Source organism: Xyrauchen texanus, chromosome 7 (genome assembly GCF_025860055.1).
Source record: "Xyrauchen texanus isolate HMW12.3.18 chromosome 7, RBS_HiC_50CHRs, whole genome shotgun sequence".
In the NCBI taxonomy this organism is placed as follows: Eukaryota; Metazoa; Chordata; class Actinopteri; order Cypriniformes; family Catostomidae; genus Xyrauchen; species Xyrauchen texanus.
The window spans coordinates 14,236,116-14,263,397 of NC_068282.1; the positions used below are offsets into that span (position 1 = coordinate 14,236,116).

Sequence of the window (27,282 nt, forward strand, 5' to 3'; positions counted from 1 at the left end):
TGAATGATTTTTATTGAAATTTTTAATATTTATTAACTACTTGTGCTTCTTAAATTAATAGCACATTACTTATTTGCCAACCCCTGCCTAAAACAAATGTGATTCAGAGAAGTACTTCTCATATAGTGACTAGGACAGGCTAGAGGGAGGATGGGGGGGGGTTTCTTAAAAAAAAAAAAAAAAAAAAGAAAAAGCAAAAAGGCACAACTAGTATTCTCGGCTTGGGGTGCAAGAGTGTCTCCGGGCCCTGTTCTTGCAGAACATTCTGGATTCAATGCTCCAGCAAAAGTTGATGGCATGTATCTCTGGATCAGGGATGCATTCAAATCGAGACACATACAAACATCTCCATTCCAAGAAATCAGCAGTCCCACCCTTTCCCAACCAGATGGGGGAAACAGAACATTATGCAGACATCGTGACTCGAAAAGGAAAAAAAGAAACGGTACCACCATTCTTTGCCTTAAAGCAGGATAACCATCCCCACATAAAAGCTAATAAAGAAAACACCCAATTCTATGTACATGGTGGGAAAGAAATCCATTCCCATAGTCTGTACAGTGCACGCTTATACATTTACTTTCTTTACTACAAAACTGAAGTCAACAACAAAATACAAAAAAAAAAAAAAAAAACTGAGAAACTACATTACTTTGTGACAATAGTGTCAGGAAAAAAACGAATCCTTTCCCTTTTTCCTTAACATTTAGGCCTTCTCAAAAATAAGCAACTGCAAGGTTTCAGACAGAGCACAGAAAAATAGACAGGGCTCTGTCATCTGTACATAAATGGCAGAAATCAAAGTTCACATCTCTCCAACTAGAGGACAGTGGGGAAGGGATGTATCGCTTTACTCCCGCTGAACGGTCACAGGAAGTCATCACTGGCGGAACTCAAGCTCGTCAACACTGATTACTTTAGTAGAAGGCATGGAAGGGAGGGGCTGTTGAAGCATGTCAGAGCCAAACCACTTGGCCAAGCCCAGAGGAGGGCTACCCCCTCTTCGCTGGGAATGGTTTGTCCGATGTGGACCGTGGCTCTGTGACTGATGGCCACCTGAATGCAGATCTGTTGAAAGAGCAAAAAATGAAATAATTGTTACTTCTTGCTACAATACACAAATATAAAAACAACAAATGAACAAGTTTAAAAGCCTAAGGCCACACAATACATTTTCGCTTGAATGCATTCAATTTCGCTATGTTTTGGCCTTCAGTCCACAAAAAGACAGCATTTTTGTCCAGCGAAAACAGAGCTTTTCAAAAAGGCTCACCCAAAGTGGATACATTTGAAAAACGCCATCTGCACATTGTAGTGTGGACAGGGAAAAAACAATGACGTACGTTGTCATTTGATCCATACAACATGGCGGCACATATTGAAGCAGCGCTGTTGTGCCTTCCATCCACTTTGATAGCTTGCATTCCTTTAAAGGCAACAGGAAGTTTACTCTGAATTGCCACCCGGCAGCAGACCACAAGGAAAATTATGTTTCAGACATACATGGAAATTATTTTTTTTTTGCATGCGCAATAAGGGGACTTGCATGTTTTTAGACGTTTCAGTGTGGACCAGCAACTTTTGAAAAACAGCAGTTATAGGCTTTTTCCTATAAGCCAGGGGGTAAGATGTTCTTTACGCATAGTTCGTAATAAACAATGTCAAAAACACATCTATATTCATTTCAACTCCTTTGCTGTCGAATGAATGATATAATATATATATGTGTGTGTGTGTGTGTGTGTGTGTGTGTATACACACACACACACACACCTTACAGAGTGTAACACATTGCTCTATGGTAAGAACCATATGTTCCCGCCACCTGTGTCCTGATACAACCCATGGGAAGTTTAAATAACAAGCTAAATTAACAGGTGACCACACCAACACCACTGGTGCACACTGCCATCTAGTGGTTTGAACAATAATTTCATTTGGCTCCTACAAGCAGTGTGGATTGATTGTGTTTAAAAAACAGTTTTTTCAAATTTATCCAGATTAATGTAGACTCCAAGATGGATATATTAGTCAGGCCTATTCATATTTGCCACATTCGGCCGATAACCAAATCGCTTAGGCAATCAATGAAAGTGATAGCTGTGCAAGTTTCAAAATCCATCAACAGCCTGATCAATGAAGAAGATATTTAAAATACTTTAAAAATAAAATTAAGCCATTTACTGGCACTAAATTAATTTATTTAGTGTTCAACTCATTAGTTGTTGTATTATATCTGCCATTGGCCACCCTGATCACTCAAAGTGTGTCATAATTTTTGTCTTTTGATGAAAATATTCTTTAAAATCAATATTCATAATCATTTAGAATTCAGGTCTTAATTTGTCAAAAATAACATTATTTGACAATGTGCAAAATTACGAACATGTATCAAACCATAACGAACTAAACAATACTCAATTTAAACACATAAAAAATTTTTTTTATATGTAAGTTTAAACCGGACAAAACAGTCAACGGAAAACCTGAGCTCCTGAAATAGCATACAATTAATATACTGAAGTACTCGTTACTTTTTAGAAGTCAAGGATATTGTGTTATGTGTCAAGTGTTAAGGAAATGGCATCTTCACACTGCAAGTTACACATTCTAAACTTGAACCAAGATTGTGTTCTGAATATAGCTGAAAAAAAAAAAAAAAACTATTTATTATACATAACTTATATGCACAAGTTAATTAACCCATTAGTCAAGTTCATTGATTATTTGAATTAATTCTTTAAAACCATTATAAAAAAAAAAAATAAAAAAAAAAAAAAAGCAATTTTGATCATCTTGATGCATCTTTTTCATTTCGTCAAACTATTCGGACTGGATTAGTTTTTGAAACAACGTTCGAGTTACAATATGCATCACCGGACGTCTGGGATTTCATATGCCGATTCAGATGGGACTAAAGATCTCCTTGTTTATTATGGGGGTAATAATTTAAAATGATAAGTAATTTTAAATTTAAACTAAAGTTTAAAAGACACATTAATTTTATCACCTAAATTATGTGTTCAAACGTCTGTAACACCCACATCTAGAAAACAGACACTCACCTGTAATAAACACAGAACTTTAGTCCCGTCCGAAACAGTACATTATATCTCAGACATCAGGGGATACTAATTGGAACTTAAACGTCATTTAGAAAACAAATCCCATCCGAATAGCGCTTTAGTCAACAAACATTTGTCAGTAGTTTAGTAGACGAGAATAACACTGCTGTATACACAGATCAGCCACAACATTAAAACCACCTGTCTAAAATTGGGTAGGTCCCCCTCGTGCCGCCAAAACAGCACCAACCCGCATTTCAGAATAGCATTCTGATATGATATTCTTCTCACCACAATTGTAAAGAGCAGATACCTGCATTACCGTAGACTATGTCATTTTGAACCAGTCTGGCCATTCTCTGTTGACCTCTCTCAAGGCATTTCCATCCACAGAACTACCGCTCACTGGATATTTTATGTTTTTGGCACCATTCGGAGTAAATTCTAGAGACTGTTGTGCGGGAAAATCCCAGGAGATCAGCAGTTACAGAAATACTCAAACCAGCCCATCTGGCACCAACAATCATGCCAAGGAGTATAAATCACTGAGATCACATCCGCACCCCCCCCCCATACTTATGGTTTATGTGAACATTAACTGAAGCCTCTGACCTGTATCTGCATGATTTTATGCACTGCAGCCACACGATTGGCTGATTAGCTAATTGCATGGAAGATTGTTGGTGCCAGATGGGCTGGTTTGAGTATTTCTGTAACTGCTGATCTCCTGGGATTTTCATGCACAACAGTCTCTAGAATTTACTCTGGATGGTGCCAAACACATCCAGTGAGCGGCACTTCTGTGGACAGAAACGCCTTGAAGTCAGAGAATGGCCAGACTGGTTCGAACTGACAAAGTCTTCTGTAACTCGGATAACCGCTCCATACAATTGTGGTGAGAAGAATAGCATCTCAGAATGCTATTCTGAGATGTGGGTTGGCGCTGTTTTGGCAGCACGAGCGGGGCCTACACAATATTAGGCAGGTATTTTAATGTTGTAGCTGATCAGAAAAATCTAAATTGGTCACCTACTACTTAAAACCAGTTGTCTTTTTAAAACATGGTTGCTGCATTTACCAGGTCGTTGCTGTTGTTGCTGCATGACTGCTAAATGCATGTGTGGTCCAGGAGGTTTAGAGGCCATTAGCGGATGCACTGTAGGACCAAGCGGATACAGAGGCTGCCCCAAGAGGGCTGGCGGAAGACCCTGCAGCTGAGACAGGTCTACTGCGTGAGGGAACATGCCTGTTTATACAAAGAACCACAAAAAGAACTTCAATTTAAAATTTCTGTAAAACAGAAGTCAGATATTAAAAAAACAAAAACAAATCACAAACCTGTCTGTAACAACGTGGGCCCAAGCTGCTGAGACTGGATGCCCTGAGACAGCATCCTCTGCATCACGCCAGGGTGTAGCTGCGGAGGTCTGACCAAGGGGACGTGGGGAAGCAGAGGGACTGGATACATCTGGGGTCTGGGGAAGGGAGAAGAGGGCCCAGGGGAAAGCATGGTGGGAGTATGATGGCCAGTTGTGGAATGAGGTCTGGGTCGGTCCATGTCTGTTTGACGATTGTGAGCAGGGACTGGGGTGGAGCAAACCTTTACCCCACCAGTCTGAGGACCACTGGTGTCCACATCTTCCAGAAAGGAACTGGGTGATACAAACCCATCTGTAAAGGAAAGAGGGAGAGTTAAATATAAAAAAAATAAAAAAATAAAATAAAAAAACACCTTAATTTGACCTACTCTGGTCTCTTGTGATGTTTACAACAAAAGTCCAAGTATCCAAAAAAAAAATTCAGCTCAAATTAAATAGTGGTGAGGCTTTTCATTTCTTTTAAATAAGGCCCTTATCAGACACTAGGGAAACAGGAACTGCTCTTAAACTTACCCACATGTGTGAAACACACTACCATGGCAATTTAATCATAATAGATTGAAAAAAAAAAAAAAGTCTGCATGAATTCCAACCTGACCGCTCACACTGAAAACAAAAAGCAGCAAATACACATCCAATTTCTTCCAATGTAAAAAAAATTAGGGATGTCCCAATCAGCTTTTTTTGCCCCCGATCCGATATTTAAATATCTGCCGATACGGAGTCCCGATCCGATACTTTTATTTGCCTAGATAGAGCTTCAGACTGTTTTTTTGTTTGTTTGTTTACAACAACTCATAAAATCAACTTCTACTTAGAATGGTATAATGGCTTATTTTAACTTTAATATTCAGGTACAAAAATAAAATTCCAAATTCACTGAATTCTGTATGGATGAATAGAAATCTTACACTTAGAAATGGTGAAAACAGCTTGACTTAGTCACAAAAAAAAAAAAAATTCTATAAAAACGAATTAAATTTCACAATTCCACTTAAGTGGCATAAACAGTTACACTTGACCAGGCCCAAGTTCAACAATAATGAAACGGTTATTAATAGTTATGTTGTCAGTATCACTAATTATCAAGTAAATGCATGAAGACGAGGTGTCGTTATTGAAGGATAAACAGTTATATTTATTATTAGTTGTATTGTGACCAACATTAATCTGCTTTAAATTGGGACGAGTGACTGATAAGATATTGAGAGCAGCTGAAGAGTGCACGTCTTAAAGAGAGTAAAGCTAAAAGCGCTCATGATAGCTCAGTGTCTTTCACTCAACACAACGTCTGATTGTCACAACTCAAGTCATGTATTTGCATAAACCAGTTAGTGGCCTTTATCCTCTTCCTGCTCACTGTGCAGCAAGTCAGAATAACTACCGTAATGACTCTAGAAAATGGGCAAATTAATATGCATACACGTAATTCCTACACATTTTTAAAAACAAACCGGCATATTAATCTCAATTACATCATGTCTGAAAGTTTAAAGGCCATTCTGTGATGCTTCAAAGGCTGAGAATTTACTCATTCATTAGAGGAGCAGTGTATGTGTGATTCCCTGCATGCTGCAAAAAAAAAAAAAGGTCCTAAATCTAGACACGATCACCGATTTAAGATGAATATCGGCCGATATTGATCGGCAGCCAATCGATTGGGACATCTATTTATATTTATATATAATTTAAAAAAAAATAAGAGGCCCAAAAATGTCAGACTTAAAAGCGATAGTTCACCTGAAAATGTATTCACAAAAGCAGATAAATGCAGCATAAAATTAATCCATATGACTCCAGTGGTTTAATCCATGTTTTCAAAAGCGATAGGTGTTGGTAAGAAACAGCTCAATATTTAATTCCTTTTTTACCTTCAAATCGCCACTTTCAGATGTGGAAGTGAAACTAAACAGGTACCAAATGTGAATGCTTTATAGGAAAAAGATTATATCGATTTTGAAATTCACTTGCCAGTTAAACAAGTTCACTTGCATCGAAAGGACCAACAGCTGAAATATTCTTTGAAATATTTGAATTTGTGCTCACCAGAAGAAAGGTCATTCAAATCTAGAACGGTATGAGGGTAAGTAAATGAGACCATTTAAATTTTTGGATGAACTCTCTTAAATATGACTGACGTTCACATTAACTAAGTTTCCATCAAAGGATTTTTTGCTAAAAGTTTTAGCGCATCAAAATAAAGCTGATGAAAACTCACATTATCGCTAAAATGTCACAAATGTCGACATAAACTATGTCGATACATCAAATGTCGTGGAAAAAATTGTTTGGAAACACTTTGTCAATAAAATTGGCATTAACGCAAAAATGTAGTGTCACATGATAAGAGTTTGCCCCAATCGTCAGCCTGTGTTAAATCATGACAACAGTATTGAAAGCCAATTTATTGTACATGATTATGGATTGATCTTTACGGCATATAGAGCCGATCTGCAAACGTGACACTTCCAGGAGTGCCAACACATATCTAGTGCACATTGAACAAATGAATGGCCACTGTTTGTCCCATTACAAAAAAATAAATACAACATTTCTGTGCATAAAGATGTCTTAAATTAAGAATAAATACCCAATACTAGTTTTTTTTATTTTTTTTTTTAACACTTACAGGCCAATTCTATAAAATTATTGTATAAATAATCTATAAATGCCAGTGAAATCCCTGTATTAAATTAAATAATTTACCAAACGAAAAAAGCATTACATTTAAAAAAAAAAAAAAATTGCCAAACCAAAAAAAAAGGTAGACCTATATATGCCTTTTCTCAAACTTAAATTAGCTTTACCTTGTTCTGTATATTAATAAAGTCAGCTGAATGACGTTCTCAATGTTCTGCACTTTTTTTCCAAGACTATAAACTATCTGAATTATTTTTCATTGCGGAGCTCTTTCAGAAAATGAGCTTTTGAACATTTTAAAAAGTTAAAATATTTTAAATCCAACACTCTTTAGCTTGGACTGCTTTCGGGTCGGAACCGGTGCCAACCTGCGAAACGTGCAACATCAAGACCAATATTACAGTCCTATAAGAAGGGCAACTGTTCCCTGTTTGATTGCTCCTCTTCTGATTGATTTTATTTGTGAAATAAAACAAATTTAAATTCTGGCTAATTTTAATGAATTGAAGTTTTAATAAAATGGGGAGAGTATTGAGACGGAGGAAAAAAAATTAGGGACATCAGGAGGCGAATTAGCGATAAACACATTTCTGAATGCAAATGGCTTCAGGGCAGATTTATTGTGCGCTAAACCAATATGGGTGCGACAAAGTGATTTTTTTTTATTTATTTTTTTAGGCATGACGTCAATCACCCACACCCTTTTTATTCATTAAAGGGCATTTGAAATGGAAATGGGCAGAAGGCGGCATATGTCGCAATTTCACTTTGTCGATAACAAAATAGCGCGAAAGGTGGATGGAAACTAGGCTATTGTCAAATGTGGGGGACTGCAGGGAACATAATGTGAGTGTATCATACCCTCATGTGAGTTATGAAAGTTCACGGTCTCTTCTTTGCTCCCTGGTCTGCTCCCAGTATCATCTCTACTTTTCTCTTTTGACTCGTACATCTTCTTGATCACAGAGGTGGGAGTGAAGGATGGAGACAACTAAAGCAGAAAAAAACCTTAAATGAAAGCACAAGTCTAGAGAGGTTTTTGAACAAATGACCCCATATGAGGACAAGTATTCAGAAAAATTGATTAAGATGGCTCAATTGCCATAGATTTGACTGACCACACTAGTAACTGCATTGCCAGGTGAGCTCCGTCCAGGCAGGTGAGGCCCAGGAGAATGGTTCATCCGAGGTTGTCTACAAAACATAATAAGATGCTTGCCACTGTACACACTATTCTTAGCTACTTGCCAATTAATTACACTTTGAATAGTATCCCACCCTTCAATTTAAATTTATGTTCAGTGTTCAATTTAGTCAGTCCCTCCAGGATTTTGTGATCACAAAATATCACAAGTATTCTTGCAAATTCAACCAATCTCCACATTACTTGTGGCAGCTTGCAATTTTTTATGATTTCCACAAATTTTCTGCAAAAAACGTAACATCTGAGGGAAACGCATTGCTTTCCTTCTTGACAGCGACAAAATACATATTTGAAAAGCTTGATGCAGTCTGCACAGCTGCAATTGAATAATCTCCATATTAACATTGTAAGCGTCTCCTCCACATTGTGCGTTAACCATCAAAATTCTTGTCTAAACTTTTTCACGATCACAGACAGCACACACACACACATGCCAAATACATCACAGCTCGAGTTTAATCTTCAACCTGCATGCTGAGAATGACACAAATCCAAATTTATACTAGGAGTCCCTAACATTCACTTAAAAATCCCCATTAGTTGTGTAGTAAAATGTTATTTTAATTAATACAGTAGGCTATGAATCTGAAAATGGCAATATGCTTATATGCTGATAATGTATACATTTTAAAAAATGACAAATTGCCATTTTCATAAGTTTTAAAACATGTGGAATTAAATTTGTACATAAATTCTCAAATATTATTTGTTTTTCTATAGCCATATATCAGATTATATAATAATTGCAACAGGTCCAATTATTGAATCCTCATTTGTGTTTTTAGTTTACAGATTTATTGCACATCTACTTCAAACATAGAAATTTTCTTGCATTGTCTAAGGCACAAAATTGTAATACAAAAATAATTAAGGGTCTTCTAACAACCACAGGTTTCACCTAAATGTATGGTATTTTAGTATGGTATGGTAACTGCATAGAAAGTTATTGTGCACTAAAATATTTACATGTAACTGCATTTACAATATAATTAACACTATTACATGAGGTATATAATGATGATTTTTGAGTTTTCACTCAAAAAATAAGAAAATTACAGCAAATTGCATTGCAAAATTTGAGAAAAGCCACAAGTTCAGTCATTTTGGGCAGCAAAAATCAGGAAAGAGCCACGAAATCCTGTTGGGATAGTTTAGAGAATATTTATAGTCATCTTAAATTCAGAGTCAGAATGTGGTTAAGCAGCACTTTTTTTTTTATTTATTTGGAGTCCTTTAAAAAAGATCTGATAAGATCAAATTACTTTTGATTTGATGAGAACTAGCAGGATTACTCAATGAATCAAGAGGCTAAAAAAATCATTAGCAAAGCATTGGCACAAACCAGCCAGTGACCTGCTATGGTCTTGGATTATTAAAAATACCTGTTGCGATAGGCCTTATCATGAGCCTGTTTGTTGTTGCCTTGTTGGTACTGTGGCCGATTATGTACTGCCAGATCCTGCTGGAACAGAGCTTCCAGACTGGTCTGGTCCACACCCATAGGCAAAGCTCTCATCTAAACACAAGGATCGTCAAGTAGAAAGTTGAAATTGACAATACGAACATTGACAATTGGCAAAAGGCAGACAATAGACCCTAACAAACTAATGAACTTGGAATATCCCTTTAAAGTGCATGAAATGAGAAGTGGAAATGTACAATTACTACTTATTACTCTTTAAAGCATCTCTACAGAATATAAATCTTTCTAACCTGCTGTGATATGATCCTGGCTTGATGAAAGTCTGGAGTTTGATCCAACACTGTCTGTGGTCCAGCATGGAACCCTGAGATGCAACAATGCCAATATAAAATGAGAAGCTATGGTATGAAATATGGCATGAAATAAAGACTAAGAGCACCTTAACCCTTAAAGCTGCACTATGTAAGATTTTTTAGGTTAAAAAAGTATTGACATTATTAAGTACATAAACAATCAATGTTCAAAACCATTAACTTACCTAATCCAGTTTAATTTTGGTAAGCCTAATCGTGAAATCACTGGCTTATGTCGTTCCTCTTTGCGTCATGATGTCATGTCCGTAAACACATGAAAGTACCACCGCCTCTCGTGTTCGGCTGAGGACGCTGATCACGATCACACAGTTCAGGATGGAGGTTTACCCATTTTCCATTTGGCGAAGTTGTTTACCTACTATAATGCTTGGAATTGGATACAGTATCTTGTCTGGTAGGGTCGTCATGCTTTTATGAATTAAACATTACCAGTGTGTTTACCGATTGCGATCCATTGTCAGGGGAAGTTACTGTGCCTGTTAACTAATACATATGAATTATGAAATTGACTTGTAAGCTACATACTATTTTCATGTTTAATAAAAGTAAATTTTATCCCCATTACTGCTTGTTTTATGTTTTTGGTTCACAGTGTTATTAGGCCTACAGTATACTTATCAATTGCCATGTTCATTTTAGTCACAGTTATAGTCTTTTGACGAAAAAATATTTCGTCTCGTCATATTCATGAATTTTACTTGATGACGTGCAAAATGGATAAAAAGTGTTAATGTAACAAACCAATCTTATCAAATATTTAATAAAACGTACATAAGCTTACTGTCCTTGTTGTGAAAAACCTGAGCTCCAGAAATAATAAATGTATAGACGTTAGTATTAAGTAAGCTATGCCTACTGTACTCAGAATTCTTCATGCTCATAATTTTCCTTGAAAGGACACATTATGGAAACCACAAAATTCACAACGAAGGTTTTGCATATTCTGACTAGTGCATCATTTAGTTCAAGTTCATTCTTTCGTTGTTCAGATGTAAGCTGTTCCATAAATGTTTAGGATATATTGATTAATCTCATGTATAAATAGGATGCATCTGAATGAGGTATTTACCCAGTTTTAAAGCAGTTAATTTCACCTGTGTTGGCGCATTCAACTCGTGCAGTTTAAGCGGAGAAATGCACACTGGATTAATGAATCCATATCTAATATCTTCCATATACAGATTATCAAGATGTTTCTTCTGTTTATATCTCACAATAATTTATCATCATATTTTTGTCAACAATATGCTTTAATAATGGAATTATCATGTGCCTTTTTGTCTAGTCTTCGTTATTGTTGACTAAATAAAACATTTGAGTCAATGAACATTTTCGTCTGTGATTTCGTTGATGAGATTATTATTTTTACATAAAGTCTTACATTGAACTTGAATCAGCAATATCATAAGTTTCACCTCTTAAATTAGAAGTATAATACAATAATTAACAGTCGATAAAACGCTTAAAAAAAATCATATTAAAATATACTGGCAACTGGTGGTGATTCAGAAGAGTCCCCTGTTCTCTATGTAAGTGCTTTAGGTGTAGTGTCAGAAAAGTGTACAATTCATTCATTCAATATATGCAAATAAGAGTGTTGTTTATCTTCATCAAAGCACATCAGATTTAATTTTAAATATTTAATTGTATAAAACTAGTATCAACATGAAATTAACACATTATGACTCCGCATCTTGATTTCTCCCAGTCATGATCACACACAGCGATGTCCAGTTAACCTCAAATCATGAGATTCATCCGCTAGAGGAGCGGTGTCGAAACACAACGGACATGGTGTTCTTCCGCAAATTGCTTGCAATTTCACATTTCAACCATAGATGTCTCTAGAGAGACAAAGTAACATAGTGCAGCTTTAAGACCATTGATCTATGGTCAACCATAGACAGTCTACAGCAGTGCTCCCAATCCTGTTCCTGAAGGCACCCCCCCCAACCACACATTTTTGTGGACACCTGATTCAACTCATCAGCTTGTTAGTGGAGACTCCAAGACCTGAATTGGGCGTGTCAGAAATACAATTTGCAGTGTTGGGGGCAACCAGGAACAGGTTTGGGAACCACTGGTCTACAGGAACAATGTTTCACAACCCACCGATTTAAATTCAAATAAGTTGAATTCAACTTTCAAAATTGGGCTCTCACCTGTTGCAGATTGTATGCCTTGGTAAAAATCCTGTATAGGAGCAGTCCGTGGGAAGAGTGGGGGTGAGGCGTGGTGGTGTACGAGGCCAGGAACAGGACCATGAGGGGCAACCATTAATTCCTAAAATGACACATATGAGCCAATGATCTCTTGCTGTGGGAGGACGTTCATGCATTAACAAAGGCCCCAAAAGTGTTAAGGATGTCGTGAAAGTAGAGAACGAGCAGTTTTTCCAGACTTGTCAATAAATGCTCTTTTTGGACTAGGGAAGTTTTGAGTTCTGAAACTTGCTGCATGTTTAAAAGTACAATAAACTCTTATATGTAAAAAGCTCAAGGTCAATTTTCTTCACTCTGGACATGACCTCCTGAAGAAGCACCCAGTGATTCCCCTCACACAAAGCAATCATATTACATTTTTGGAGCTCGAGGTCCCCTTACCCTATTCATTTTCATTTTATGGAAAAAGAGCACTTTGGATATTGGGCTAAACCTCTTGTGTTCCATGAAGAAAATTATACAGGTTTGGAGTGGCATGAGGGTGATTCAATAACAGTAATTGTTCTTAGAGTGCAAAGGGTAAAGACAATGACAGATCACCTGAAAGATGTTTTTCTGTTGAGAGGCAAGTACCTGAGCCTCAGGATCCACTGACTGCTGCTGTAACTGAACACACAGGAGGAAGCAATCATATTTACAACTGAGGTATGGACCAGGCAACAGATGTGTTCAGATAGTCAAACGTAATGCATACAGGCTTCTACAGTGACATTGCCCGATTGAAAAAAGTGGTTTCTAATATTCACAAGAGTCAGATCAAGTTATGCAAAGCCAAGCATTCTTACTGTTCATTTCAGCTCAGTCAATTGACAAATACAAATTTATGCCCATCACTAATCAAAATAAAGGAGAGCCAACACCCAGACCAACTGCTGAGTAAACAGCACAAGCTTCTGTTGCCTGCTAACAAAGTGCCACTCCATCAGTTTTGCACAGGGCATTAAAGGAGTCATAAGCAAAATGCACCATGCTCATTTCAGTCACAAACATGCAGCTTTACCTGAGGCTGGCCAACATGCAGGAAGCACTTACACAAACATGCGAACATAATCGCGACAACAAACTTACATTGCTCCCTCTGGCTTTGGGGTGGGTGGGTAGGGTTCCACTTGCCTTCATGCTGCTCACTAACTTATTAAATGCAGACATGTCAGGGTCTCGAGATCGTGGTGCAACCCCAGTTCCACCAGTGAGAGCCTCCTCCAGGTGTTCCGCCATAAAAGGAGTTCCTCCTCCACCGCTCAGCTGCCTTTGAGGTAGTGATGGAGCCAGTTCAGACTGAACCTTCAGAGCTTTCAAACCCCCCTCAACTTCCTCCAGAGATAACACCACCCCAGAGTTTGCTATAAGCAGGCATACAGAAAGAGACATTTAATACCTTTTTGTACAAAGATTCCACAAAAGGACAATTGTCTGTTTCTAGAGGGAAAAGTCTTTAAATGCAGAAGGATTCATTTTAGGGTGAACTTGTCATAATTTACTAAATTTTAACATTCCAAACCCACAACTTTTCTTATGCAGAACAAGATTTTTCTTGTTCTTTTCAACACAATGGCAGTGGATAGAGCCACACAATAATATCATAAAGTAGTCCATGCGATTCTATAATAGATTAGTAATATTTTAGAATTATATATTTGTATAGTAATAATTTGAGTAATTTCTAGTCTGGATTTTGTTCTTTAAATATTACTGAGACAATAGTCCTCAATGTTGATATTACCCTTTTAGCAGTTTAGCTATACTTTTGATATTACCTGCAGAAAATACTTAATCCATTCATCTTATTTACTGGCCTAGTTGTACCCTGGTTTGCTTCACAACAATGAAAGTACTGTAAACACTAAAACCCACTGCGAACAAGCTACTCGTAGAGCTAATAAACATGCAATGGAGAGCTTTATTTTGACTTAAGACATGGACTACACCACTGGACAGGATGGGCATGAGTGTTTGGACAAAATGTAGCAATGATCAATGTTGATCATGCATGTGACTTTTCACTTAATTTGAAATTCAGTGACAATTAAAACGCGTCAAAGAGGGAGCTTATTTTTAATTTTGATATTGATTACATTTTGATTTTGAGAGGTACATTTGATTGTCAGAGACCTCTCATAGCAACCAAATTGATATGCAATGCTGCAATGCTGTTAAGATTATCAAGAGTAATTAACCATGTTTTGAACACCTGTCCCTGCAAAACATTTGCTAAACAGGTTTTATCATCTAAATTATAAGAACCGACTCGTTAATAGATATTTAATAAAAGTGAACGTTCGTCACTGACTGTAAACCTCCCTGCCCGGCGAAATGTTTGTGATGTAACGCACATCTGCATCTCGATGAAATGGAAGTTGAAGATTTCCGCACAAGTTTCCAAGTTAGAAGTCCGACAGTGTCATTCCATTGCTCTTTCTCCAGTAGAAAGGTGGAAAATGCAACTCTCCAAGTTGAATCATGGAATACTTGAAAAGTATACTTGATTGACTGGTAATCTGGTAATCAGAAGAATGCTGGTTCGAGCCCCACAGGCACCACCATTGTGTCCTTGAGCAAGGCACTTAACTCCAGGGGGATTGTCCCTGTAATAAGGGCTCTATAAGTCGCTTTGGATAAAAGCGTCTGCCAAATGCATAAATACTTCATGAAATCACAGCAACAACAATACAGGGCATTGCGGCTTTCCCCACAGGAGCAAACACTTGGACGGACGGACGGGGACACACGGCGTGTGGCAGTGGACTCAGCATGCAGAAGCAGCACATATATAGCAGGCAAGTGTTTCAAACTGCTAGACAGAGCACAGCTAAATGGAACAGAATGCAGCATCTTCAAATTAACTTCAACTTAACACGCATATTAAAAAAAGTGTTGGCTATAGTGTCGCCTGTAAAGCCAACAGCGGTCACTAAAAAAAACTGGGACATGCTTACCAAGATTACTATGAAACCTGAAGAACAGACATAGGCGCATTGTGCACATTCTTTCATTGAGTTGTGCAGCGAATCTTCACATATTGACAAAATATGATGCATTATTTTGAAAATGCTAACTTTTGTACCAGATTATTTTATAGCCTTTAATAATGAATAGACGATACACTGGAACAACATGACAATGCAGCAGCCAAAAGACATTTGTCAGACATGTTATTATATATATGAATAATATGCAATTAGTCAAGAGTACTAGAGTAGACAAAATGACCAAACCTACACTGGATTCTTACGGATTACTTTTATGCTGCCTAAATGTGCTTTTTGGAGTTATTATGGTCAAAATTATGGTCACCATTCATTGTATTATCAGCATTGTATGGACCAACAGAGCTGGAATATTCTTCTAAATCTGTGTTCTGCAGAAGAAAGGGGGTGGCACAAGGGTGAGAAAATTAGAGAATGTTCATTTTGGGTAAACTATTCCTTCAATACTTGAAAAGGGACGCACGCACAAGTCGAATAGAATACTTATTTTTTGGGTGTGTGCTTTTATATAAGATTTGAAGTCAGTCACTATCAACAACAATTGTTCGAGACAGACTGGGAAAAACATTGTTTTTCTTTTATAGTTCCACTTAAAGTCATACTGCTTTGAAATGACAAGGTGAGTAAATACCAGAATTTACATTTACGGGTGAACTATTCTTTTTTTAAAAAGGGTCTGAATAAGGGTGTAATGGTATGAGATTTGATTACAGTGCGATAACGGTCACAAAAAAATATCACTGTATTAAGGTGCGTTGCCAATAATAATAGCAGTTTAATTTTTAGTTATAGCAAAATTTACTAAAAAGATGTTCAATTCAATTGTACGCCATACTATCAAAACTTGTTTTTGAAATAAAGCTAAAAATTATATTTTGTAATGATTACTGCCCAGAATAACAGTTCAGATATGCATTTGATTAAGTAATTGGTTGCTTTTGGAATTTAGTTTGATTCTAAACAATACCCACTAAAAAAGTAAACCAATTATGCATTTGCAGTTTATATATTGGTGTTTTTTCCAGTACCATATACTTTGTTACAGTATCATTTCCTTTATACCTAAAGGAAAAATTTGAAATGTAAAATTAGGAAATTGCAATTAGGAGATTTATAATAAAGTTTATAGGATGCTGTATAAATGTAGCCATATCAGTCTTAACAGAAATTTAGAAAAAATGAATAAAAACAAATAATCAAAATAAATGAGATCAACGTATGAACCGTGCATTTCATAATGTTTATAGATATATCGTGAAATTGTTACATCTCGACGATGAGAGGTCGCAACCATCATAATGATGCCTTGCAGTCCAGATGGAATCAATCTGGCATAGTCCAGACTCTGATTGCGGTGACTGGCAAAGCGGGGACATCAGCAACTTCATACATTCCGAGGCTGCGTTTCCACTGACGCAAAAGAAATCTGCTCAAAGCCACTCCCAACGCTAAGGAATAGCTTGCCTCGTGCTGCTGTAAATTCTACAATCCACCTCGCGAGCGTGGTTCTCGGCTTCCATTGGAAGGAATTGAAAGCGCTCACCACACACACAAGTGGAAAAGTACAAGAAAGCCAAACTGCTTGCATTTTTAGCAACATGCACCTGCTCATCTAGATGTAGAACACATGCTAAATATCGAAAGCTTTTCAATCTCAGAGTTTTTTTTAATCACAATAAAGAGTTTTAAATCGCCCAGCCCAAGCACGATACACATGAAAATGGTCAAAGACTTCTGTCTACTGCATGTTTATATACAAAAATGATTCAAAATAGTCCAGATGGGTCCCCATTGGTGTTCAGTAACCAGATCTGTCTGTCCTGCTGTCTCTCTGAATACCAAATGAGAGCCAGTGGGTGGAGCCAAGGGTTTGATGATTTAAAGTAGTATGTTGTTTGAATTAATTAATGAGCTCCCTAGTGACGTAGGGAAGTTGCGGAAGTAGAGAACGAGACATTTTCAATAAATAGTTCTTGCATTGTGGATCAAGTTGAGTTCTGAAATTTAAAGTATTCCCGCAAATCAAACGCGTCGGTGGAGGAAATAAATGTTTAGGCATGTTTGTTTGCTGGCTAGCAACATTCGAGGTTGAATGTAAAATGAGGAAATTGCAATTAGGAGATTTATAATAAAGTTTATAGGATGCTGTATAAATGTAGCCATATCAGTCTTAACTGAAATTTAGATTTAAAAAAGAGACACACACACACACACACACACACACACACACACACACACACACACACACACACACAGTGCGTTTCATAATATTTAGTTATATCGTGAAATGGTTACACCTCTGGCACTGAACAAATCAAAAATAATATTTCTACTACAATATTTCAATTTACAGGATGCTACTCACTGCTCTCCTTTAGTCGAGCCTTATTGACATTCAGGTTGGACAGTAGAGGTTTCAGGTCGATATTGGCTTTATGAAGCAGCTCCATTATGTCAACCTTTTCTTTACGTTCCACTGAAGGGATGGGGGTGAAATATAAGGAGGGGCCCTGATTCAGAGAACCAGTTTGAGGATTGAGACCTGACAAACATACAAAATAAATATACTAATAAGTGTTAAGCAATACGTCACCGCAAGGGGAGCAGTCTTAAAAAACATTCAGGTGAAGTGGATACAATGCTGCTGGGTTACCTGCTAGTCTCTCCAGCTCCTCGTGAGGGGTGGAGCGTAGACTGCTGGAGCGGCTGCCAGAGGGACTCAAATTACTGGAGAACCAGCGGCTGAATCGGCTGGCCGAGACAGGACCCTCACCGAGAACATCTTCAATCATCTGAAGAGAGTAGAACACTAGGTTAGACCACATCATAGCAGAGGAACAGTGAATGACACTTACATGAGGAGTGTCTGTAGATGGCTTAGTACAATGGGGGGAAAATTGGCATTTTTGGAGAATGTTTTCACTTAAAAAGGATCCCAAACAAAATATTCTGAAATATTAATCTCTAATTCACTGTGTGATTTGAATTTATTTTCTTCTCTAAACATTTCAGTAGAAATGCCACAACAGTAATATGGACTCGCATCTAAAATAAGTCTGAGTGAGATGGGCATAAATTTGTATTAAATTGAGTTTTCTGCATTTAATAAAACCCCCCAAAAAAAGCATCAAATAGCCTTGATGCAGCATAGCCACAAAAAAGTTTTCCAATTCCCTAATACTAATCATCAGCAGCAGATATATGAAAAAAATGCTTACTGAAACATCCAGCAAATCACCAACTAATACTTTAAGTAGATGCTAGTGTCCAAAGTGACATACAAGTGAAAAAATTACACCACAGGCATTTTGTCATGGGGAGAAATAAAATTAAATGATTAACAGTTGCAAAGTTTACCAGAAAAGTAAAAGCTAGAATAAAGATAAAGTATAACTGAGCATAAGCAAACAAGAGCAAAATAAATGTAAAGGATTTAGTTCCAGTATAGTAAGTTCTAGTTCCAGTATAGTAAGTTCCTAAAAACAAAAAGTGCCAAATAACCACAACATCTGATGGACCAAACTCTTAAGAACCTTAGTCGCATTTAGTTGTTCTTTCATTTTCTATGTCGGACAACCAAGATAATTTTTGCCCAGCACCCTTACAAGCATGCAGTGCTCCCCATATCTTACCGATGCCAAGACAGGCATGGTCTTTTCTAGATTAAAGAACTCATTGAAGTCAAATTCTCCAGGAGTTTGCTCAGGAAGAACTTCGGCATGTGGAACCTCTTGATCAGCTCCCGACTTGTGAACTACCTCAGACAGCCCTCCATTACATTCAACTGTAGGTGTAAAAAGAAGCACTCTGGTGAATGCATTTACATATACAGTGCCAAGAAAATGTATGTGAACCCTTTAGAATTAGCTGGTTTTCTGCATGAATTGGTCTTAAAACTTTATTATTTTCAAAAGGCACTACACATGACAAACACAATGTGCTGAAGCCAACAACACACAATTATAATCTTTTGTCTTTATTGAACACATGCTGTGGAAAAAGTAAGTGATCCCCAGGCTAATGAAACCAACAAAAGCTGATTAGAGTCATGAGTTGGCAAACCTTGCATTCAATTAATGAAACTAGATTGCAGTTGTGGGTTAGAGCTACTTTGACTTAAAAGCACTCAAAATATTGACTTGACCATTCACAAGCAGCATCTGCTGATGTGAACCATACCTCGCAAAAGAGATTTCATTAGACCTACGATCAAAAATGGTTCCTTTGCACAAAGTTATCTTGAAGAGCTTCGATATTTATCAGTCCACAGCTAGACAAATTGTCTATGAAAATGGAGACAATTTAGTACTGTTGCTACTCTCCCTAGAAGTGGCCGACTAGCCAAGATGAATCAAAGGGCACACTGCAGAATGCTCAAATGGAGTTTAAAAAACAAAAACAAAAAAAACACTAGTGACATAACTTTAAGGAATCAATGGAACTGGTTTACATCTCTTTTCAAGTCAAGTGGTTTTTATTGTCGTTCAACATACACAGTTAGTACAGTACACATTGAAACGAGACAATGTTCCTCCAGGACCATGGTGCTACATAAAACAACATAGGACAAACACAGAACCACATGAGACTACACAGACTAAATAACATACCTATAAAGTGCATGTGCAAAAAGTATGGGACAGTACAATAAAATTACAGGACAATAGGCACAGTGAGAGAATGTGCAGCACCGACCAGTACACAGTAGTGCAAAAAGATGACAGTTTCTAAAAATGCCAAATGTAAACATAACATACTACGAGATGAGTGTTCTATGCACATAGCAGTTATTCAGGTAGTAGCCAGGAATAAAGTGACAATAATTAAAGTGCAACTCAGGACACGCGTGTATGCGCGCGTGTGTGTCAGTCCCGTCTCTGAGTATTGAGGAGTCTGATGGTTTCGGGGAAGAAGCTGTTACATGGTACCTCCTGCCAGATGGCAGGAGGGTGACGAGTTTGTGTGAGGGGTGTGTGGGGTCATACACAATGCTGGTTGCATTGCGGATGCAGTGTTTTTTGTAAATGTCTTTGATGGAGGGAAGAGAGACCCTGATGATCTTCTCAGCTGTCCTCACCATCCTCTGCAACGTTAGTTTATTGGGCTTTGCGGTGCGAAACTGTGCAAGCCGTCCCAAACCAGGCAGTGATGCAGCTGCTCAGGATGCTCTCAATAGTTCCTCTATAGAATGTAGTGAGGATGGGGGGGTGGGAGATGTGCTTTCCTCAGCCTTCGAGGAAAGTAGAGACGCTGCTGGGCTTTCTTGGTAATAGAGCTGGTGTTGAGGGACCAGGTGAGGTTCTCCGCCAGGTGAACACCAAGGAATTTGGTGCTCTTGACGATCTCTCCACAGAGGAGCCGTCAATGCTCTCCTAAAGTCAACAACCATCTCTTTTGTTTTGTCCACATTCAGAGACAGGTTGTTGGCTCTAAACCAGTCTGTTAGCCGCTACACCTCCTCTCTGTATGCTGATGAGACCCACCACGGTCGTGACATCGGCGAACTTAATGATGTGGTTCGAGCTGTGCATTGTTGCGCAGTCGTGAGTCAGCAGGGTGAACAGCAGTGGACTGAGCACACAGTGTGGTGGTGGAGATGCTGATCCCGATCCGGACGGACTCAGGTCTCCCAGTCAGGAAGTCCAGGATCCAGTTGCAGAAGGAGGTGTCCAAGCCCAGCAGGTTCAGCTTTCCAATTAGGTGCAGAGGAATTATTGTGATGAATGCTGAGCTGAAGTCTATGAACAGCATTTGAACGTACGAGACCTTTTTATCTAGGTGGGTGAGGGCCAGATGGAGGGTGGTGACGATGGCGTCGTCTGTCGAACGGTTTGGACGATACGCAAACTGCAGTGGGTCTAGTGAGGGGGGCAGCTGGGTCTTAATGTGCCTCATGAAGGACATCATGATGATGGGTGGGAGTGCGACGGGACCGTAGTCGTTGAGGCAGGACACTGAAGACTTCTTTGGCATGGGGACGATGGTGGTGGCCTTGAAGCATGTTGGAACGACTTCGCTGCTCAGAGAGATGTTGAAGATGTCGGTAAGAACAGCTGCCAGCTGGTCTGCACATCCTCGGAGCACTCTGCCAGGAATTTTGTCTGGTCCAGCAGCCTTCCGTGGGTTGACTCTACGTAGAGTTTCTCACGTCAGCCGTGGAAAGAGAGCACCTGGTCGTTGGGAAGAGGGGTGGTCTTCCTAGCAACCATGTTGGTCTGTGCTTCAAACCTAGCGTAGAAGTCGTTCAGCGCATCTGGAAGAGAGGCATCGGTGTCACAGGCAACTGATGTTGTCCTGTAGTTGGTGATGGCCTGGATGCCCTGCCACATGCGTCGCATGTCGCCGCTGTCCTGGAAGTGACTGGATTCTCTGGCCGTGTGCGCACTTTGCCTCTCTGATGGCCCAGGACAATTTGGCCCTCGCTGTTCTTAGGGCAGCCTTGTCGCCTGCTCTGAAGGCGGAGTCTCGGGTCCTCAGCAGCGCACGCACCTCCGCAGTCATCCACAGCTTCTGGTTGGAGTGTGTGGTGATGGTCTTGGAGAAGGTGACATCAATGCACTTGCTGATATAGCTGGTCACTGATGCCATGTATTCCTCCAAGTTGGTAGAGTCGCCATGTTGCAGCCTCCCTGAACGTGCCAGTCAGTACACTCAAAACAGTCCTGAAGATCAGAGATGGCTCCTGCTGGCCAGGTTTTCACCTGCTTCTGAAGCGGTTTTGTGCGTCTGACGAGCGGTATGTATGCTGGAATTAACATGAGTTTACTTATGGAAAACATCAAACAGGCATGGAGTTCATGGCAGGCCACCACAAAAAAAGCTGGTTCTTTTCAACAAAAACATTGCTGCATGCCTGAAGTTTTCCCAAAGACCAACCTGACGCTCCACAAATCTACTGGGAACGTGTTTTTTAGACTGATGAAACTAACGTTGAATTGTTTGGGAAGGACACCCAACACATGGTTACATATGGCTTAAAAAGACTACTGAATACCAACATGAAAACATCACAATGGTGAAGTACAGTGCAGGGAGTATCATGATTTTGGGCTGCTTTGCTGCTCCAGGACCTGGACCAATTGCCAACATCAAGACAAAGGAAAAAATGAATTCCCAAGTTTATCAAGCTATCCTAAAGGATAATGTTACGGTGCCTGTGTGCCAGCTGAAGCTCAGAAAGTGGGTGATGCAGCAGGACAATGACCCTAATCACGGAAGTAAATCCACTACAGAATTTTTTTTTTTTTTTTAAAAAAGCCAAAGTAAATCCATCTTTTGGAGTGGGCCAGTCAGAGCCCAGACCTTAACTCAATAAAGATGCTGTGGAATGACCCAAAGAGAGCCATTCATTCATCAGACATCCAAATAATATGACAGAGCTGAAGCAGTTCTGCAAGAAAGAATGGTTACATTTCTTTTTAACATTGTGCAGGTCTAATCCATAACTACCGGTAACACTTGGTTCAGGTCATTGCTGCCAAAAGGAGGATCGACAAGTTATTTAATCTAGGGGTACACTTACATTTCCACAGCACTGTAAACGTTTAATCGGATGTGTTCAATAAAGAAATTAGATTATAATAATTTGTGTGTTGTTAGCTTAAGCACATTGTTGTTACTTGGGACTTTGTTACGGGTCACATTTTATAAAAAATTTATTAAATCTAGAAAACAGATTTACATACAAAACAAGTCAAAAAGTTAACATACTTTCTTGCCACTGTACATTTGTTTGGCATTTAAGACATCAAAGCGGTTATTTTTGCCATAATAAAAATGTTGTAAATTAGATGGTCACATGCCTTCTTTAACAGACTCCGGCTTTTTTCTCGAGCGTTTGGTCCTCCGTTTGTCATCTTCCAAGATCTTGTCATCAAAGCCAATGAGCTCAATTGTTTCTGACTGACTAGTGGGTCCACCAGAGAACCACTCTGGCTCCTCTTCTGCATACGAGTCATTTCTTCTCCTCTCACTGAACACTCTTTTGTCCCCGAAGTCTCTCTGTAGCAAAACATAAAAAGCAGATCATTCATTTAATTTTGAACCTTGAAAAAAAAAAGTTTTTTTTAGATCAATAACAAAGAATTCCACTGTATTAAGCCATGGCTCAATACCCTAAATCGCTTGTCCTTAAAGTCACGCTCTCTCTCTCGCTCCTTGTCGACTCGTGGGTCCCTCTCAAATACACGTGATGCCACGATACGGCCACTCCCTATGCGGCGTGAACCCCCCAGACGGAGTGATTCGTTTTCTTTGTTCTCCAGAGGGCTGATGGGACGGCGAGGGATGGCGGTAGGTGCCACTTGACAACCACTACCAAAACTTCGACGCTGCGGACTAAGAACCACCTCCAGATCGTCATCTTTTACACGTTCTCGAGGATCTGGGGAAGAAGCAAGCTTAGGTTAAACACCTGCAACAAGTTGTTAATAAAATAAGACCATTCATTTTGTTCATTTACCTGCAATTCTGCGTTTTAGTAGAACTCTATCCTCTGTATAATCTTTCTTGTATCCTTCGGCTGGAAAGTTGTTTTCGGAAGAGGCATATAGTGATGCATGCCATTTTTCAGGATCCCAGACCCCATCACTATCAAAGTGAAAGTAAATGTTAGCACCTACTGTACAAGGCTTGCTGCATGTACAACTGTATAATGAATAAATGCAATCAGCTGCTACATGGCAACTGAGGACAAAACCTTGATTTATATCCTGATGGCTCCAATGGCAAGGAAACTGAATGTTGAGGTGTATGTGAGGAAACTCACACTCTTCATACAAGATAATTTGGTAACAATAGTTTCACAAATCGACCTTGCAAAACAAACTCCAAACAGAGAAGTTCACCTGTCATATTTCTCTGAAAGACAATCTGGCCTCTCATTGGAAATGGGCAATTCTTTGATTTCCAAAAGCTCTTCCTGAGGAATAAAAAGCATTACAATTGATTTATAATCAGTATGACTTAGACTTTGGGGAAGCATACCGCACAAGAAAAACGTAACGATTAAACCTTTGTTCTCACCTTGGTATATCTATAGGCAGAGGCTACAATAGAGTCCTTCACTATGTCCACCATGCTCTCTCCATTTTCGTCCATCTCCTTGACTAAGTGAGTGACTGAAGAGAAGCTCCAATATCAGACACTCTGGGCACCTATTGATGAGGTACTACAGCGTTAGTTCACCTGTGACAATTATGTAAAGCACCTTTTGCATTGAAGTAGCACAACTGGAACTAAATTATCCAGATCAAAAATCAAAGCTTCTGTATAAGTGTGATTACTGGGAGTTATTTCCTAACAAAGCGCATTTAAAAGACAATGGAAACTTAAAATGTTATCAAATAAATTTACATTTGGAGAAGGACTGAATTTTGAGGGATTGAGATAATTAATCATAATGTTTTGCACCTGTGTAATCAAGAGTAGCTGTGCAAATGACTAGGCAGACAACAAACTACAGGTCGCTGTAGCATTATGAAGCTACAAACTCACGTCTATATTGTCACCTTCAGAAAAAAAACAGAGTATGCTTCAAAACATCTTAATGAACTCACCTGATATTGGAAACGGTCTCCCAGCACCTTCTCTCTCCGCTTGGATACCTCAGCTAGCGACTACCTGTATTACACCAAACTACAAGAGATGCTGCAGTCAGTCAAGATTTCAGACAGGATGCAGTTCCTGCCTACAATGGTTAAGTTGTCTGCAACATTGACAGAAGACTCAATTATAGCTTGACAATCCGGATTCAGTCGCTAAATGCAGAGCAGCATTTCATTAGCAAAGTGGCTAAACTCAAGCTGACGCCGAAGATTTACTCCATTTCATATGGACAAATGGCACTCCTTGAGCCGTTTCCTCTCTTTAATTATACTCTGGACACTTTACCCCTTTGGGTTTTATCGTGAAAGCGAAAAATTCCGGAGTTGTTTGTTTCGAGGCTAGTGAGCCAGGTTAGCAGGCTAGGAAACTTATCCTCCCACATAAAGCTGCACAATGTATATATAAAGCGCGTCACCACACTAAAGTCTAATAATATAAACGATTCCAGCAAATAACTGTGTTCTAGCTTGTATTTAAAGCTTATAGTCCGACAGCAACAGTCAGTGTACCTCGGGGTACTTTCTCTAAGCTCTCTTTCGTCTCTATTCAGTCGCAGAGCGGCGAATTTCTTCAGATCTCTCACTGGTTCTGAGAGAGGCCCCTATCAAGGATTATATAGTGCCTACTACGGCCTTCCTTAAAAATATAAGAACCCGTCACTTACTTTTTTATACAATTTGAGATATAATAAATCAGGAAATCTGACTGAGTGGTTATAATTATTTTTTTTAAATACGAGGATGATTAGAGTCATTGTAATATTTTAGAGCAAGAATAAAGTTCAGGCAATTGACGTGGTCACCCACTGTAAATTGTAGACATGTGACACGATTTAAAACGCTCACTAGTGATGGCCATTCCGTCTCGTTTCAATGAGCCGGCTCGTTTGGCTCAGCTCACCAAAAAGAGCCGACTCGTTTGGCTCCCAAACTCAAGTCAAAAGTCAAACAATTTGCGATAGATATTGGTGTTAAAACAATTCTAATTAAATTATTAAATGAAATCATACTCTACCTTAACCACAATGTATTTAAAAATGCACTGGTATGTTATGAAAAAGAATGCTATTAAACATGTGCATTTAAAGTCTAACTTTTTCAATGTATATAAACAAAGTGCATATAAATCTAACCATTCAAAACGAACAATCTGACACAATAAGTTGGCTCCGCCCTCCCACATGCATCTTTGGTTGACACTGTATGTCTGATTGACAGGAACATCATGTGAGTTTGAGAAAGGGCAGTCTGAGAAAACAGTCAAAAGCAAATGTGTGCGCTTGAGCATTTAGGTCTATATTGTTTAATTATTTTTTTCGTCCTTTTGAATTATTTAATTATTTTCATTTAAATCTTTTGAATATTCATATCTTAATTTTTTTATAAATAGATTCGGTTCTTCTGATATGCGAGCCGGCTCTTAGAACCGACTAGTTCGCGAATGACCCATCACTAACTAACACACTTGCAAACAAATTATGAAGATACATTCTAGAAAAAATATATAATTTAAAACTTCATACATTTTGGGTTGGTCAGCTATTGTTTTTTTTTTTATGTCTCAAGTCAAATATTTGTCTATTAAAATTATTCATGGTATTTATCCAATTGCAAAAGACCAGTGTTGGATTTCTGTGTTAAGTCAAGTTTATGTGCCACATACATATAGCTGTGCGTTTAAAGAACTCAAAATAATCTCAACTAGAAGCATTTTAATCAATATAATATGTATAAATATAAATGTATGTGAACAGAACAGAAACAATAGTATACGTCTTTGTACATCTATTTATAAGAAAATAAATCTATGTAAATACAAGTGTAGTTGTCCAAATGAGCAACAGGACAGGTTGTCATATAGTAGCAATGCACCAATGTACTGGTACTGCAATAAGGAAGGTTCTTTAACTAAAAGGGATAGTTCACAAAAAAATGAAAATTCTCTCAGAATTTAATCACCCTCATGCAATCCCAGATGTGTATGACTTTCTATCTTCTGCTGAACCCAAACGAAGATTTTTAGAAGAATATTTCAGATCTCTAGGTCCTCACAATGCATGTTAATCGGTACCAACATTTTGAAGCTCCAAATTGCACATAACTGCAGCATAAAAGTAATCCATAAGACCACGTGGTTAAATCTATTTCTTCAGAAGTGATAAAATAGGTGAGATGTGGGTGAGAAACAGATCAATATTTAAGTTTTTACCATAAATTCCCACCCCCCCCGGCCCAGTAGGTGGTGATATGCTCGAGAATGTGAATCGCCAAAAACAAGAGGTGAAAGTGAAAGTGGAGATTGATAGTAAAATGGACATAAATATTTATCTGTTTCTCACCCAAATCTAAATTAAATCGCTTCTGACGATACCAATTTAACCAC

The 27,282-nt window shown here is 38.5% G+C and overlaps 1 protein-coding gene across 3 annotated transcripts; it reads right to left on the reverse strand.

Moving 5' to 3' along the window:
• Window positions 1–25,474, reverse strand: eif4enif1 (eukaryotic translation initiation factor 4E nuclear import factor 1). 3 transcript variants are annotated; one of them, XM_052129660.1, is made up of 20 exons: window positions 25,410–25,474; window positions 24,852–24,930; window positions 24,319–24,449; window positions 24,141–24,214; window positions 23,756–23,883; window positions 23,409–23,677; window positions 23,097–23,295; window positions 18,927–19,078; window positions 17,948–18,086; window positions 17,660–17,836; window positions 13,376–13,650; window positions 12,848–12,913; window positions 12,248–12,368; window positions 10,002–10,075; window positions 9,671–9,804; window positions 8,203–8,278; window positions 7,946–8,075; window positions 4,404–4,736; window positions 4,144–4,311; window positions 1–1,068 (listed from the first exon to the last, which is right to left on the reverse strand). In XM_052129660.1, the coding sequence occupies exons 3-20, from the start codon at window positions 24,391–24,393 to the stop codon at window positions 881–883; spliced, it is 2,778 nt and encodes a 925-aa protein (XP_051985620.1). In that variant the 5' UTR covers window positions 24,394–24,449; window positions 24,852–24,930; window positions 25,410–25,474; the 3' UTR covers window positions 1–880. The 3 variants fall into 3 exon arrangements, with proteins under 3 accessions (XP_051985620.1, XP_051985621.1, XP_051985619.1); XM_052129661.1 differs by having other exon boundaries at window positions 13,421–13,650; window positions 24,852–25,465; XM_052129659.1 differs by having other exon boundaries at window positions 24,852–25,465.
• Between the last annotated feature and the right edge of the window lie 1,808 nt (window positions 25,475–27,282).